At 41.5% G+C, this 17,019-nt stretch overlaps 2 protein-coding genes and 1 pseudogene across 2 annotated transcripts; all 3 read left to right on the forward strand.

The window, feature by feature from the left end:
• LOC136489659 (scarecrow-like protein 14) overlaps window positions 1-241 on the forward strand; it is a 19,976-nt pseudogene extending 19,735 nt beyond the window's left edge.
• Window positions 242-10,582: 10,341 nt separating this feature from the next.
• On the forward strand, window positions 10,583-11,632 carry LOC136489660 (uncharacterized). Its single transcript, XM_066486236.1, has 2 exons — window positions 10,583-10,999; window positions 11,402-11,632. Exons 1-2 carry the CDS (start codon window positions 10,583-10,585, stop codon window positions 11,630-11,632), a joined length of 648 nt encoding a protein of 215 aa, XP_066342333.1.
• Window positions 11,633-13,471: 1,839 nt separating this feature from the next.
• Window positions 13,472-13,912, forward strand: LOC136489661 (uncharacterized). The gene has a single exon (XM_066486238.1). It carries the CDS (start codon window positions 13,472-13,474, stop codon window positions 13,910-13,912), a length of 441 nt encoding a protein of 146 aa, XP_066342335.1.
• Window positions 13,913-17,019: the final 3,107 nt, after the last annotated feature.

Raw genomic sequence — 17,019 nt, forward strand, 5'->3', positions numbered from 1 at the left:
ATCGCAGCACCTGCAGCCCCACACCAGCGCTCCCTCAGCCCTTGCAGCCCTGCACCTGTGCCCTCTTCCCCACAGCCCCGTACCTCGCCCTCTCACCAGCCCCGCGGCGCTCCGGCGTGGATTGAGTGAGGCATGGATCCGGCCATCTATTCCCCATGGCATGCCTCTCGTGGCGGCGCGGCCAGATCCGCTGTCGACGACCTCGGCGGCCAGGGAGCTCCTTCGGCTGCGGTGCTCTTAGGAGCTTGCGACGGCAGCAACTGGCAGGTGAACTGTAGATTCGTTCTTCCCCTTCTTGGACAATGCCTCTGCTCAAAGGAAGATATGGCCAAATGTGTGTAAAGAGATGGCTGAATCTGTCATATTCTATCGTCTCTGTACTAGTAGAGATTAGAAATTTGATATGTATTTTCCTTCTGAAGGATATGATAGTTTTTTTAGTCTATCTACTCTATACTAGTAGAGATTAAAAATTGGCTAAGAACATTATGCTGTCGTACTTACAGTTGGTCTTTGAAACTGAACAACGGAGTAAGAATATGAAGATGTTGTGCAGTGATCTGAACTATGCATGTTATCACCTTAAGAAAGGAGAAATTAGGTGTACCATCGTAATCTGTAATAGCTATTGAACTCTGGATGTCTTTTCATATAAGCTCAGTATTGAACTCTACATGTTCTCAGCCTATTCTATAACTTCATTCATTTTGTGGTCACATAGGGATATAGGTTTGGCTCCGAGAAGAGGCTAGTGCTTTGAACACATATGTTGTAATGAAGTCTGGTGGCGGCACAGGGCCTGGAGTCCGGATCGATGCCGGGCGTGGTGAGCTCGGTGGCCAGGGAGCTCCTCCTCCTCCGGCGGCTACATCCACTCTGGTATGAAATGTTGTTAGTGTCAAGAAAGTAGGAAATATTTTTAGTTTGTTGTAGATGGCAAGCGAAACGTTGGTCTGTTGATCCACCATTTTACCTTGAGTAATAGTTAGTTGTATCCTACTTGATGCTTTCGACTGGAATGCTTAATAACCAAGTAGTGTTTTATTTTTCATTCTTGTTGTTAATAATGATTAGTTATATTTTCTAAGGGAGTTTATTCATCATATGTTGCTTTCCTTTTCAATTTCATTGGTAATGATAATTAGATTTGCTTATAGAGAACAGAAGCTACAAGACGACAGAAACCTGAAGAACATTATCCTGGAAAAAAGATAAAAGATAGAAAGGTACTCATCCTTTCATTATTTTTATAACCTAACTTCTGTGTTTTTCTGCTTTTAATTAATAGAATGTGTGCCAACGATCAACAATCTCAAACTGTGGGTTTAGGAAAACTGTAGGCATCCTTTTGAGCTGGTCCTTCTATGAACCGTCATACCAAAAAAATATTTTCTTTATGTCTGATCCCTTCACAATATGTTTTTGTGATGGCAATGTCATTATATCTTTGCTCTTCTGCATATGTTCTTTTATTTTTATTAGTTCCTGCATTTTTTTGTCATGGACTTCAGATTGATTTCTTTTTTGTTTTCGTATACAGGTTCAGTTTGAGTGATCCTTATCTATACAAGTTTAGTATTCCTTCCATCTTATATGCCCAGCCTGCAAAGAAAAAGTTCTATTTTTTTCTTAGCTGAAGTAGTTTGACTTTGTAGGCAATAGCTCTGACAGATTGCCATGGTGTTCCTGTGAATATTTTCCCTACTTCTATACTTGCTGCTGAACCTCAAACTATGAACCTAACTACAGTCTTCTGTACATGATTCGAATAGAAGAATGCAGTTCCCAAAAAAAACATGTGCACATTGCACTAATTTTTTTTGAAGATTTTACTATCTGTACATTCATAGGTCCTTTGGACTACATATTGTTCCTTGCCTCAATAGTTTTTTTCAGATTATAAATATAGTTTTTTTAGATTATAAATATATGCGATCCTCTTTACTCTATTTCCAAAACAGCAAGTTGTTGCTTAACTACAAGTATTGCAAGTTTAATATTCTTGAATCAAAATGTAATATTGCAAGTTTAATATCCTTTCTTCTATTATACTTGTCGTGAGGCTAGTGCTTTGAACACATATGTTGTAATGAAGTCTGGTGGCGGCACAGGGCCTGGAGTCCGGATCGATGCCGGGCGTGGTGAGCTCGGCGGCCAGGGAGCTCCTCCTCCTCCGGCGGCTACATCCACTCTGGTATGAAATGTTGTTAGTGTCAAGAAAGTAGGAAATATTTTTAGTTTGTTGTAGATGGCAAGCGAAACGTTGGTCTGTTGATCCACCATTTTACCTTGAGTAATAGTTAGTTGTATCCTACTTGATGCTTTCGACTGGAATGCTTAATAACCAAGTAGTGTTTTATTTTTCATTCTTGTTGTTAATAATGATTAGTTATATTTTCTAAGGGAGTTTATTCATCATATGTTGCTTTCCTTTTCAATTTCATTGGTAATGATAATTAGATTTGCTTATAGAGAACAGAAGCTACAAGACGACAGAAACCTGAAGAACATTATCCTGGAAAAAAGATAAAAGATAGAAAGGTACTCATCCTTTCATTATTTTTATAACCTAACTTCTAGTGTTTTTCTGCTTTTAATTAATAGAATGTGTGCCAACGATCAACAATCTCAAACTGTGGGTTTAGGAAAACCTGTAGGCATCCTTTTGAGCTGGTCCTTCTATGAACCGTCATACCAAAAAAAAATATTTTCTTTATGTCTGATCCCTTCACAATATGTTTTTGTGATGGCAATGTCATTATATCTTTGCTCTTCTGCATATGTTCTTTTATTTTTATTAGTTCCTGCATTTTTTTGTCATGGACTTCAGATTGATTTCTTTTTTGTTTTCAGTATACAGGTTCAGTTTGAGTGATCCTTATCTATACAAGTTTAGTATTTCTTCCATCTTATATGCCCAGCCTGCAAAGAAAAAGTTCTGTTTTTTTCTTAGCTGAAGTAGTTTGACTTTGTAGGCAATAGCTCTGACAGATTGCCATGGTGTTCCTGTGAATATTTTCCCTACTTCTATACTTGCTGCTGAACCTCAAACTATGAACCTAACTACAGTCTTCTGTACATGATTCGAATAGAAGAATGCAGTTCCCAAAAAAAACATGTGCACATTGCACAATTTTTTTTTTGAAGATTTTACTATCTGTACATTCATAGGTCCTTTGGACTACATATTGTTCCTTGCCTCAATAGTTTTTTTCAGATTATAAATATAGTTTTTTCAGATTATAAATATATGCGATCCTCTTTACTCTATTTCCAAAACAGCAAGTTGTTGCTTAACTACAAGTATTGCAAGTTTAATATTCTTGAATCAAAATGTAATATTGCAAGTTTAATATCCTTTCTTCTATTATACTTGTCGTGAGGCTAGTGCTTTGAACACATATGTTGTAATGAAGTCTGGTGGCGGCACAGGGCCTGGAGTCCGTATCGATGCCGGGCGTGGTGAGCTCGGCGGCCAGGGAGCTCCTCCTCCTCCGGCGGCTACATCCACTCTGGTATGAAATGTTGTTAGTGTCAAGAAAGTAGGAAATATTTTTAGTTTGTTGTAGATGGCAAGCGAAACGTTGGTCTGTTGATCCACCATTTTACCTTGAGTAATAGTTAGTTGTATCCTACTTGATGCTTTCGACTGGAATGCTTAATAACCAAGTAGTGTTTTATTTTTCATTCTTGTTGTTAATAATGATTAGTTATATTTTCTAAGGGAGTTTATTCATCATATGTTGCTTTCCTTTTCAATTTCATTGGTAATGATAATTAGATTTGCTTATAGAGAACAGAAGCTACAAGACGACAGAAACCTGAAGAACATTATCCTGGAAAAAAAGATAAAAGATAGAAAGGTACTCATCCTTTCATTATTTTTATAACCTAACTTCTGTGTTTTTCTGCTTTTAATTAATAGAATGTGTGCCAACGATCAACAATCTCAAACTGTGGGTTTAGGAAAACCTGTAGGCATCCTTTTGAGCTGGTCCTTCTATGAACCGTCATACCAAAAAAAAATATTTTCTTTATGTCTGATCCCTTCACAATATGTTTTTGTGATGGCAATGTCATTATATCTTTGCTCTTCTGCATATGTTCTTTTATTTTTATTAGTTCCTGCATTTTTTTGTCATGGACTTCAGATTGATTTCTTTTTTGTTTTCGTATACAGGTTCAGTTTGAGTGATCCTTATCTATACAAGTTTAGTATTTCTTCCATCTTATATGCCCAGCCTGCAAAGAAAAAGTTCTGTTTTTTTCTTAGCTGAAGTAGTTTGACTTTGTAGGCAATAGCTCTGACAGATTGCCATGGTGTTCCTGTGAATATTTTCCCTACTTCTATACTTACTGTTGAACCTCAAACTATGAACCTAACTACAGTCTTCTGTACATGATTCGAATAGAAAAATGCAGTTCCCAAAAAAAACATGTGCACATTGCACAATTTTTTTTGAAGATTTTACTATCTGTACATTCATAGGTCCTTTGGACTACATATTGTTCCTTGCCTCAATAGTTTTTTTCAGATTATAAATATAGTTTTTTTAGATTATAAATATATGCGATCCTCTTTACTCTATTTCCAAAACAGCAAGTTGTTGCTTAACTACAAGTATTGCAAGTTTAATATTCTTGAATCAAAATGTAATATTGCAAGTTTAATATCCTTTCTTCTATTATACTTGTCGTGAGGTCCAAGCTACTAGTATCTTTGTTAATGTTCTTATACCTTAGCTTACACATGGAATGGTACATCTAATGTGGTTCTTCATATCACTCTTACTGAAATTATGTGTGATTGGTTCGTCAAGCAACATCTTCCTGCAGGGGCAAAGGTAGCTGACCAGCCGGTGATGAAGCGAGCGGCCCTGCCTGCAGCAGCCTGCAGAGCAGCAAAGGTAGTAGAGCAGGGCTTGCTAGCAACGTAATCTATTACATGGACCCACTTCAATATCAGGGTATTTTGATTTACTTCTTTTTAAAATTTTGAACTGTATCTATGTATTGGCTTCCTTGTTTGATTCCTATTCTATAGCTTTCACAGTGAATATAACTTTGCTATTTTGGAATATGACTTTGCTTTTAGGTAATATGGGCTCTACCGACAGACCATGGGAAGAAAGTAGTGTGACAATGGCAATAAACCATCTCTGTAATGTTAACTTTTGTTTTAAACAAAAGTATACATCATCATGAGTTAGATTCCCATATCCAATATATCTATTTGGTGTCCAAGAACATCTCTGTAATGTTAACTTTCTTCAGTTGTGGGCATTTTCTTGAGCTTACTGCACCCGGAAAACAATAATTCTCTTATTAACTTCTCATAGTCATTGAATTGATATTCATCTCAATGTTCTTGGATGCTACCTTGATATAGTTGTTAAGGTTCTTTGTTTTGTGTAGGCAAGGATATCCCAAGTGCTGCTCATGTCCGGAAAAGCATTCTTCATGGTGCTGCTGACCATGTTCTTAGAAAGGTGCGAGTTTGTTGCATACGACCATATCATGTATCATTGAATTTGTCACCATTCCTTCATGATCAATTGATGTATCTTTTTGCAACTCGATTGTTCCACCTGATTTCTCAACAGAAAATTAAGAGGTGGAAAAGTAAAAATGCATGCTCTCTCACTTGGTATCTCCATTTCATTTTGTTTGGCATTCACTAGCAATTCTACATTGTCCATCCAGGTTTTGTACTGGGCAAAAGAGGAAGCTAAAATGGAAAACTGAAGGCACGCCTTATAGAGCTGTACTATGAGAACCTGTTCAAAGTAAGTTGTGCTGCCTTTTGTAAACTGTGCTGCTTACTTGAAGTTTATCACCTATAACTAATTACTCGTTTCATTCAGCTCGATACACCTGTAGAAGGATTGAGAGAATGGCTGGATGCTGTTCAGACAGCAGGGATACCTCGTGCTGTCGCATCATCCCTTGACAGGAGATGCATGATCAAAGCTTTGGATCGGATGGCACTAAGCAAATATTTCAAGGTGATTTGAGCTACCGTTTGAGCTTTTCAAGTTTATTACTGAATTACTGTTGCCTGAAAAGCATGCTGCTTAGCAAAGTTCATTTGATTCACTTCAGTTGTTGACTACAGGCGATTGTGACTGACGAAGATGATATGGAGTCGATAGCAAATAGGTTTCTGTCAGCTGATATGGACATGCAGAAGCAGATAATCGAGAAGTCACCTCCCAAGAGGAGGCTGACAGTAGACACCATTTTCTGATGGATATACTTTTTATTTGGTGTCTGCCTGTTGTTCTTGAGTAGCCAACCACCTTCGACATTATGTGTTGGCATTGTATATAAGATAGTGCTGATGTTAGGTGATCTGTTGTGCCCCTCCTTGTGAATGCAATGCAGTAGTTCCATCAAGGTACCATGAAGAAGACTGTTGCATCAATGTTGCTGTTGATGTAAGCTGATATTATTGTAAATTTAAATTTTTTTTGGCGAAAAAATGATTTGTAAGGACGGTTGGTACTGTAGCCGCCCCTACAAATCGATTTGTAGGGGCGGCTCGTGTTCCTAGACCGCCCCAAGAAATCGATTTGTAGGGGCGGCTACAGTACCAGCCGCCTTTACAAATTAATTTGTAGGGGCGGTCTGGGAACCGCCCCTATAAATCAGCGATTTGTAGCCGCCCTTTCATATGGGCGGCTGGCAAAACCGCCCCTACAGTGGCTTACCAACCGCCCCTAAAAAATGTTTTTTACGTAGTGTATAGCATTGTTCTAGATGAAATAGGTAAGCAAAGATGGCACATATAAGTACAGCATTGTTCTAGATAACTTATGCTTATAGTTTTGAAAGTTCTATATAGCATACTGGTTATTTACAACATAGAATACAGCTCTCTGATAGGTAGTGAGCACAGCCGTCATTTCATATACAGATGGTACTTGAGCTTGTTCTTGCTTTAATGCTAAGGTTCGGGTACGTGGTAGATCCCAGTGATTAGCAGTAACTGGCTGAAAGTGCTTGGAAGGAAGTTCACCTTCATTGCCAAAAAAAAAGCATGGTCAAAAGCAAGATTATTTGCTTTATGAGCTGATCCTAGATCTACCAGCAACTAGCTGAATGTGTTTGGAAGGAAGTCCATCTTCATTGCAAAAAGGAGTAAACAACCAACATCACTTGGTTCAGAAGCTGCAAGAAGGCACTTAGAACAGAAAATGCTGGTAAGGATTAGTGTTGTACATATATATACTAATAGCAATAATATTTTCTGTGTAAAGAAGAACTGACCTAAATCACTTGATTTTTTTGGAAGCAGGAGGTCCAGAAGGACCGCTTTTCTCTAGAAGCATTTTCCTATTATTAGATGATGAAGTACAGTTACTAAGAATGTAAAGTGTTTTAGTTGTGCTACTCTCTTTTTTCATGCTGTTAACAATAGACAGGGGTCATTTTTTTGCTTAAAATTAAGAGCATGTGTGCAATTAGGACCTTTTAGACGAAGTGGGAGGCAGCGAATAACTTTTCGTTGTCATTAAAAAACTCATACAGCCTTGAATTTTTTTGGTGAGAGATCACCATCAGTTTCCTGATATGGATAGGAAATAGGAAAATGGCAAATATTATCACTTGTGGAATGACGAATGCAGTAGTAGATGCATTTTTTTACTCACCTGGTTGGCACCAGTTTTGTCAGAACAGCTGAAGTATTTTTGCATCATGTAGTGAAGGTGTGTTTGAGCTTGATAGCGATGGAGTGGTAGGAGTTTGTTGTACAGGCATGAAAGGTTCTTGTTTGATTTTGATAATTGAGTGACAACCTAGGTAGACTAATTGTGTTTATTGTGAGATACACATGTGATTAGTCCACTGGTATTTATGTGTGAGCAACTATGCCATGGAGGTGGAAATGGCTTGGATTCGTTGCTTAGCTCACACATGTGATGGAGGAGCTTAATGCATGAGACATGACATGGAGTCATGTGGCTAGGTGGAGAAGATAAAGACAAGACTTGGCTTGATGGACCGATTGTGATGGTGAAGGGCAAGTTGGAGGCTTTGAAGCCGTTGGTACCGAGTGTCGGGAGGCTTGAGCAAAGACTTGGCGCCGAAGGACCGAAGCAATGGTGAAGAGCAAGTGAAGTCGAGGATCGATGGACCAAAAGCCATGTGATGATATGAAGTGGATCATATCATTCTTGATGATGGTTGGTGCATGTGTTGCATCAACATCGGCGGTGGTGATGAAGATGGAATGGAAAGCGCAAGGCAAAGGTATAACCTAGGGCTTTTCCATTTCACCGGTCTAAGGTTGAGTAGAGAAGTGCTTGACCGGGTTTAGGATAGATGGCCGTACTATCAAGAGGGGCAAACTTGTTTGCATATCGGTCATCTAGTGTCACTTGAGTGATCTAACATCGTGACGTTGCTAGGATCGAGTGGTGTGGCAAGAGCAAGTGAAAAACCCTTTAAAAAATGATTGTGAAAATACTAACTCTCTCACACACTTGTTGGTAAACTTGTGGAGTTGGCACTTTTGCTAAAGGGTTGAAGAAAAGGTTTTTCGGTGTGCTCCTAACTATAGGATGGCTCTTGGATTGGAAATCTGCTTTGATCCATTGTGTTTTGGATCAAGCATTCTTGTGGGTTATGTAGCCCTCTGAATAAGCTTTCTAAAATGTCCAAGATCATCGAAATCGGAGTTCGGAGCAAAGAGTTATGGCCGTTTTAGTGAGCGCTGGTCTGGCTGCCAAAGAGCACCGGACAGGCTGTCCAGTGCTCACAAAAATGGCTTGCCGAGCAGCTAGGGTTTGTGCACTTGTTTGGGGGTGGCATGTGTACGTCTGGTGTGCACCGGACAGGCGGTCCAGGTGCATCGGACAAGTGCACCGCCCTATTTTTCCAGAGAGGTTCGAAGCCGTGCACTCGGCTTGAGGGTCACCGGATAGGCAGTTCGGTGCACCGGACAGGGTGTTCAGTGCTCTGACAGGGCAACGGCTAGTTCGATATAGCCATTGGAATTTGACCATTAGAGTGGTCTGGTGCACCGTCCGGTGCATAGGACCGTGAACAGTGATGGTCCGGTGCCCACGCAGACTGTGTAAATTTTGCCCAACGGCTCTATTTGGCATGGGGGCTATAAATAGAGGTGGTGGCCGGCTTGGGCATGGGTTGAGCACCTTGGGCATGTGTTGCCACTAGTTGTGCTTGGTTCCTAAGCCCTCTAACTCACTCTTGCATGCTAGATTGTGAATCGATTGCGAGTGAGTGATCTCTAGTGCGTTGCGTTGAGAGATTGCATCGTGTGGCACTAGGTGATCTAGTTGCAAGCCGGTGGTGCTCATTACTCTTGGAGGTTGCCACCTCCTAGATGGCTTGGTGGTTGTGGTCTCTGTCGAAGCACGTGGGAAGATTGTGCGTGGCTCCGGAGCTTTGTGAGGGGGTATTGTGCTCGCCCCGCGGAGATCACGAAGAGCAACTCTAGTAGACCGTGTCATTGAGTATACCTCACTCGGGTAGGTTCTTATGGTGCCCAAGTGTTGGGCTAGGTTGGTGCAACACCTATTAGCCACTGAACCATGGAGTGTTGGTTACCTTACTCAGCGGTAGGTTCTTGTGGTGCCCTAGTCTAGGGCTTGGCTAGTGAACGCTAATTAGCCACCGAACCACGGAGTGTTGGTCGACACAACGGGGACTTAGCTTGGTGGCAACCAAGTAAACCTCGGGAGAAAAATCACCGTGTCAACATTGTCTTCTACTCTTCTCGGTGGTTTGCATCCTTATACACAAGCTAGATCATTCATATATACTTTGTGCTTGTGAAGTTGCCTTCGTGCAACTAGTTGGCTTGTGTAGCTCTCTAGTTGTCTTCTAGCTTGTGTAGCATAGAAGTAGATCCCTAGCTAACTAGTTTACTTGTGTAGTATTGCTAGTTAGTGGCTTTGCTTAGCTTGTGTAGCTAAGTGGTTTAAGCTCCTTGATTTGGCTTGTGTAGCCTTGTCATTGAGCATTGCTAGTGAGCTTAGGTTGCTTAGTGCTTTTTGCTTACTAGTGTGTAGGAGCTCCCTCTTGCTTGTAGTACTAGTTGCTTAGATTTGTGTGACCTTGCATCTAGAATTGTTTAGGTGAGCTCTAGCTAGCCCGAGCACCTTTGTTGCTTGATTAGGATCTTTTATGGTGCTTGAGCTATAGATAGAGGGGTGTAGTCTTGGCTAGACCGATAATTTAATTTCCGTATTTGTTTCGGTTAGCCGGTACATTTAAGTTTTAGAAAGGGTTATTCACCCCCCTCTAGTCCGTCATCTTGACCCTACACGTGGTATCGGAGCTTGGTCTCTCTTTTGTGGTCTTCACCGACCCTGAGAGGATGGCGTCTATTGGGATAGATTGTTGTGAGACACACATTTTTTATAGCACACACTTTGCACGGTGGAAGCACCACATGCTTGATGGTTTTCGTCCCATGGGACCTAAGTTTTGGTGGGTTGTTACTAGTGGTCTCACTCACGTTTTGGACCATAAGAATCTAACCAAAGCTCAAAAGGTTGTATTTGATCTTGATTCCGATGCATATCTTTTCATAATTGATGCTTTGAGCTTTAAGATGCTTCATAAGGTAAACTACAGGGGAACCACGCATGAAACGTGGGAATCCATCAAGCACACCTTTGGTGACTCCTCCAAATGGGATGATGGCAAGTTCAAGAAGGAGGATGAGCCCAAAGAGGAGGTGCATGAGGATGTTGATCATATCCACAACTCCATGATTGTGGAAGAGTGCTCCTCCTCATGGTCAAGTGATGATGATGTTGATGCTACCACAAGATCACTTGACAAGGGAGATGTTGATGCCACAAGTGATGCAAGTGATGACTCTACCTCAAGCACACTTGATGATGGCTATGAGAGTGATGCTTCTACAAGCTCTCCAACATCACCACATTGCTTCACATCACAAGGTGACGCTAAGGTATCAATTGGTAATGTGGTTGTTGATCGTGATGATCCAAATTTTGAGCTTGTATGTAGACTCACTAAGGCTTTAGAAAAGGAGATGAATAAAACAAAGAAATTGAAAATTGAAAACTCTTTTCTAAAGGACACATGTGAACAACAAAAGCATCTACTTTATGTCATAAGTTGTTCACATGAGGAGCTAAAATTGACTCATGAGGAGCTTAATGTTGCTCATGAGAACTTGGTGCAAGACCATGCTTTTCTCACTAACAAGCTTTCCAATGAAGAAATTAAAACTAGTGAGAGCTCATCACTTCGGTCAAATGATCAATCACATGTTGCTAACCCTTGTGATGTAGGCAAGAAGAGTGTATCCACCTCTTGTGATGATTTACTTGGTATGCCATGTTCTTCAAATATAGATGCTTGTTCTTCTTCTATGTCTTGTGAGACTAACCTTTTGAAGGAGAACAATAAGCTTAAAAAGGAAGTGAAGAATTTGAGCAACAAGTTGGAGAGGTGCTACAACTCCAAAGTCACCTTTGAGCATATGATGAAGACTCAAAGAAGCTATGGTGACAAGAGTGGCCTTGGTTTCAACAAGAGCAAGAAGGACATGACCAAAGAGGAAAGAAAGAGAGCAAAGAAGATGAAGAAGCTATTGCAAAAGAAGATCTCCCATTCCATGTGCTATTGATGCCATGAAGTGGGACATCTTGCAAATACTTGCTCCAACATTGAGAAGCTCAAGTTGAAGAAGGAAGAAGAGAGTGAAAGTCCTAGTTTGGTTTTGGTTAATTGATGAAACCTTTGGACTAACCCTATTGCTAAGTGTGTGTAGCATATGTGAGGGTGGTCCAAGCCAAGTGGTGGAGATCATGATGGCAACCATGGAGGTGATGGTGTAAGTCCACAAGTGAACAAGCTCTTCAACACTTGGAAAAGAAGAAAGAGAAAAATAAAATGGGCTCAAGGCAAAGGTATATTGATAGGAGCCATTTTGTTTTAGTGATCAAGACACTATAGAGAGTGTGATCACATTTAGGGTAGATAGCCGTACTATGAAGAGGGGAGAATCATAGTCAAATGCCTACCCAAGTGCAACTAGGTGTAATTTGCATCGAGCATATGTGCATGGAACCTAGAGTGCTAACATGACCCTTGAACCAGACACGCGTGTTGATTGGTCCGGCTGGTCTACTGTTGCGGTCCGGTTGCAGGGTCCGGACGCGTGGGTGTTTTCTGTTGTGCACCCCAACGGTCGAATGGATTTAAAAGGGATGCGTGGCATAGCATGATGGGCCGAGCAGAGGAACCTGGACCGAGGCGCGTTGGTCCGGTTGCCTCAGTTCGGCTGCTCGGTCTGGTTGTGGTGAAAGAACAGTATAGGCGGCAATGGTCATTTGAATTTAAGCCGAACATGTGGCGTGCGGGGATTCGCTAGGGGAGCAACCGAACCCGAGGTGATTGGTCTGGTTGCCCCTCGGTCCGGTCGATCCCACCGGTCCGGTTGGTGTTTTCGTGAGATAACGGTTGGGAGTTGGCTTGGGGCTTATAAATAGTGGTTGGCTGGCCATGGGCTGCAACTCTTGGACTCTTTGATCATTGTGACATCCTTGTGAGCCCTCTCAAGCCCTCCCCGCTCATCTCTCTTGCAAGATTGCATACTCCTTGTGAGATTGAGTGAATCCAAGTGCATTGCTTGTGTGAGTTTCATCTAGAAGCACTTGGGTGATCATTTGCTGCGGTTTTCTTGTTACTCTTGGCACTTGCCGGTGCCTAGATGGCTTTGGAGCAGCGGTGGAGGTGTGGAGGAGTTGGTGATTGTCTCCGGCCACACCCGGTGATTGTGAGGGGTCTTGTGCCTTCCCCGGTGGAGTGCCAAAAGGTAACTCTAGTGAAATCATGCCTTGTGGATCCTCTCTTGTGATCGGTTGTGCGGCGCCAAGTGTTGGCTCGGTGTGTAATACCGATTAGCTCGCGAACCGTCAAGTGAGTGCATCGGCACAACGAGGACTAGCTCACCAGCAAGTGAGTGAACCTCGATAAAAATCGAGTGTCTCTCATTGTGTATTGTTCGTTGGAGATTTCTTGGTGATTGGCCACTACGACAACAATTGGTATTCTTATTGGTTGGTGGCATCACACCCGAAGGCATGGTTTGCACCCTCGTTACCTATCTTGCGTTACTTTGTTCATTACTAGTGTATAGTAGTTGTAGTAGTAGCTTGTGTAGCCTCTTAGGGGTAGTGTGCTAGATTGTTTTATGTGCCATATTATCTTGATTACTAGCATTGTTAGGTGGCTTGCCTAGAATAGCTTAGAGCTAGAGCAATTTGCAAACGCCAGTTTGTTATACTAATCAAATTGCTTAAGTGCGTTGTAGAATTTTTAAATAGGCTATTCACCCCCCTCTAGCCAATTTGGACCTTTCAAGTGGTATCAGAGCCGAGGTCATTGATTTACAAGGCTTAACAACCTTCAACGTCAATGGCTCAATTGGTGATCAATCATGTGAGGAAGCCACTAAAGTTCGATGGCACAGAGTTATGATTATTGGAAGTGGAAAATGTGTGCTCACTTGAAATCAATGAATCGCAAGGTGTGGGAGGCGGTTGAGAAGGATTTTGCGATGCTTGACAATGATAATCCAACACCAAGAGAAGAAGAGAAGCTCCAATGCAACGATCTTGCTCTCAATGCTATCTATGATGCAATGGATGAGCGAGTATTTGAGCAAATCAAGGATTTGGAGAGAGCTCATGATGTGTGGGCTAGATTGAAGGAATCATATGAGGGCACCAAGTCAATGAAGAGTGCCAAGCTATATATCCTCAAAGATAAGTTCTCAAGCTTCAAGATGAAGGAAGATGAGTCAATACCGGAGATGTTTCACCGGTTACAAGTAATTGTCAATGACTTGAAGAACTTGGGAGAGAAGATTGAAGATCAAGATTTCTCACACAAGTTTTTGTGATGCCTACCACCGAGGTTTGAGACCTTGGTGACTATTCTTGTGAGATCGGGCTTGGACACTATGACCCATACCCAAGTACTAGGTGATGTTGTCACACAAGACACATACCGTGTGGAAAGGGAAGGGGGTGAACAAGTAAAGGATGAAAAGAAGAAAAGTGTGGCTTTCAAGGCTACTTCATCCAAGAGCAAGGGCAAGAGCAAAATGCAAGAACCAAGTGAAGAATCAAGCTCTAGCCAAGAAGATGAAGATGAAGAGATGGCTCTCTTTGTGCGCCGGTTTGGCAAGTTCATGAAAAAGAAGGGCTATAGTGCAAGAAGGAAGAAAGCATCATCCAAGAACAAAGAGGAACCAAGAAGATGCTTTAGATGCAAGAGCAAGGATCATCTCATTGCGTTTTGTCCATTCCAAAGTGATGATGATGATGATCACAAGAAGAAGAAGGAGAAGAAAGACAAGAAAGAGAAGGAGATGGAATTCAAGAAGAAGAAGAAGGGAGGCTCATACATTGTCACATGGGATAGTGGCACCTCCTCCTCTAGTGATGATGATGATGATGCTAGTGATGATGAGAGGAGGACGATCAAGAAGAAAGCAATGGCAAGCCTCGCCATCAACAAGCCTTCTCTATTTAACACTCCATCGACATGCTTCATGGCTAAGCCAACTAAGGTACAATCCGATGAGAGTGATAGTGAGAGTGATGAGGAGGATGAGTACTCTAAGGAGGAGCTCTTGTGCATGCTACAAGATGCTCAATCATATATTGAGAAGAAGAGGGAGCAATACAAAGAATTACGCAAGAGCTACAATGCACTTGAACAATCCTTTGACAAGCTCAAGGTGACTCATGAGAGGCTAGAGGAAGCCCATGAGGAGCTTGAAAAAGCTCACACCAAGCTTGAGCAAGAGCATACCTCCCTCCTAGCTCAAGATAAGATTGAGGATATTGTAGAGACATGCAACATAGATGTTACTTGTGATATTCTTGATGAATCTTTCTATGCACCTATTATCGTTGCTCCCACTAACCCCTCGTGTAGCTCAAGCAACACCGCATCCACTTCTACTTCTAGTGATGGCTTCACTTGTGATGCCTCACTTATGGTGGAAAATGAAACTCTCAAAAGAGAGGTGGATGAGCTTACTCATGCCCTAGGCAAGGCCTATGGTGGTGAGGCCCGCTTGCTTAAGTGCTTGAGTAGCCAAAGGTTCTCTCTTAACAAGAAGGGATTAGGCTATACCCCCAAGAAGGGCAAGGCGGCCTTTGCACCTCACAAGAGCAACTTTGTGAAGGGTAACGGTCTCTATTGCTATATATGCAAGCAAGTTGGGCATGTAGAGCAAAGGTGCCACAATAAGAACAAGAACAATGCTAATGTATCCTCCATTCAATTTGATTCTTGTTATGTTCTTACCAAGGGTGCAAATGGAGTAAAGGCTAAGTTCATTGGTACTCCCATTGTTGGCCCAAAGAAGAAGGCTATTTGGGTGCCAAAGAGCTTTGTTACTAACCTTGGAGGACCCAAGAAGGTTTGGGTACCTAAAAAGAATTAATTTTCTTTTGTAGGTAAACTACAAGGCCAGAGGAAGACATTGGGTATTGGATAGTGGGTGCACTCAACACATGACCGGTGATGCAAGGATGTTCAACTCTATCAACTCAAGTGCAAGCAAAGAATTTGATTCAATCACATTTGGTGACAATGGCAAAGGCAAGGTACAAGGCTTGGGAAAGATTGCAATATCAAATGACATGAGCATCTCAAATGTCTTGCTAGTTGAATCTCTCAATTTCAACCTATTGTCGGTGGCTCAATTGTGTGACTTGGGATTCAAATGCATATTTGGTGTTGATGATGTGGAGATAGTGAGTGTTGATGGAAGCAATCTCATATTCAAGGGCTTTAGATATGAGAACTTATATTTGGTGGATTTCAATGCAAAAGAGACTCAATTGACCACATGTTTGTTCTCCAAGTCAAGTATGGGATGGCTATGGCATAGGAGGCTTGGACATGTTGGAATGAAGCAACTTGACCGGTTAGTAAAGCACAACATGGTTAGAGGCTTGAAGGATGTACACTTTGAGAAGGACAAGCTTTGTAGTGCATGTCAATTTGGAAAGCAAGTGGAAAACACTCATCCCAACAAGAGCATGATGAGCACTACAAGAGCATTTGAGTTGTTGCATATGGATCTATTTGGACCAACTACTTATGCAAGCATCGGGGGAAACAAGTATGGATTTGTCATTGTTGATGATTACACTAGATACACTTGGGTGTTCTTCATGAGTGACAAGGGTGAAACATTTGACATATTCAAGACCTTCATCAAGAGGAGCCAAAACAAGTTTGAAACTACAATCAAGAAAGTGAGAAGTGACAATGGAAGTGAGTTCAAGAATACAAGAGTTGATGATCTATGTGATGAGTATGGAATCAAGCATCAATTCTCGGCTAAGTACACTCCTAAATCAAATGGCTTAGTTGAAAGAAAGAATAGAACCTTGATTGATATGGCAAGATCAATGTTGAGTGAGTACAATGTTAGTGATCAATTTTGGGCCGAAGCTATCAACACCGCCAACTATTGTAGCAACCGTCTCTATTGTCACAAGCTACTCAAGAAGACACCATATGAGCTACTCAATGGAAGAAAGCCCAATATTGCATACTTTCGGGTTTTTAGTTGCAAGTGCTATATATTGAAGAAAGGTGCAAGATTGAGCAAGTTTGAGAAGAAATATAATGAATGATTCTTGCTAGGCTACTCCACCACTAGCAAAGCATATAGAGTTTGGAACAACACTCATGGCATAGTAGAGGAGGTGCATGATGTTGAGTTTGATGAAACCAATGGCTCTCAAGATGAACAAGACAACCTTAATGATGTGAGAGGTGTTCAATTGATAAATGCAATGAAAGAGATGGACATTGGTGATATAAGGCCTAAACAAGTGATAGATGTTGATAATGATGACAAAGATCAAGTGCAACCCCCTCCAAGCATGCAAGTCAATCCAAGTGAAGCAAGCACTAGTGGTTCTCATGATCAATCAAGAAATGTGCAAGATCAATATGTGCAAGCAAGTCCAATTCAAG

The sequence above is a fragment of the Miscanthus floridulus genome, chromosome 10 (genome assembly GCF_019320115.1).
Source record: "Miscanthus floridulus cultivar M001 chromosome 10, ASM1932011v1, whole genome shotgun sequence".
NCBI classification, from domain to species: Eukaryota; Viridiplantae; Streptophyta; class Magnoliopsida; order Poales; family Poaceae; genus Miscanthus; species Miscanthus floridulus.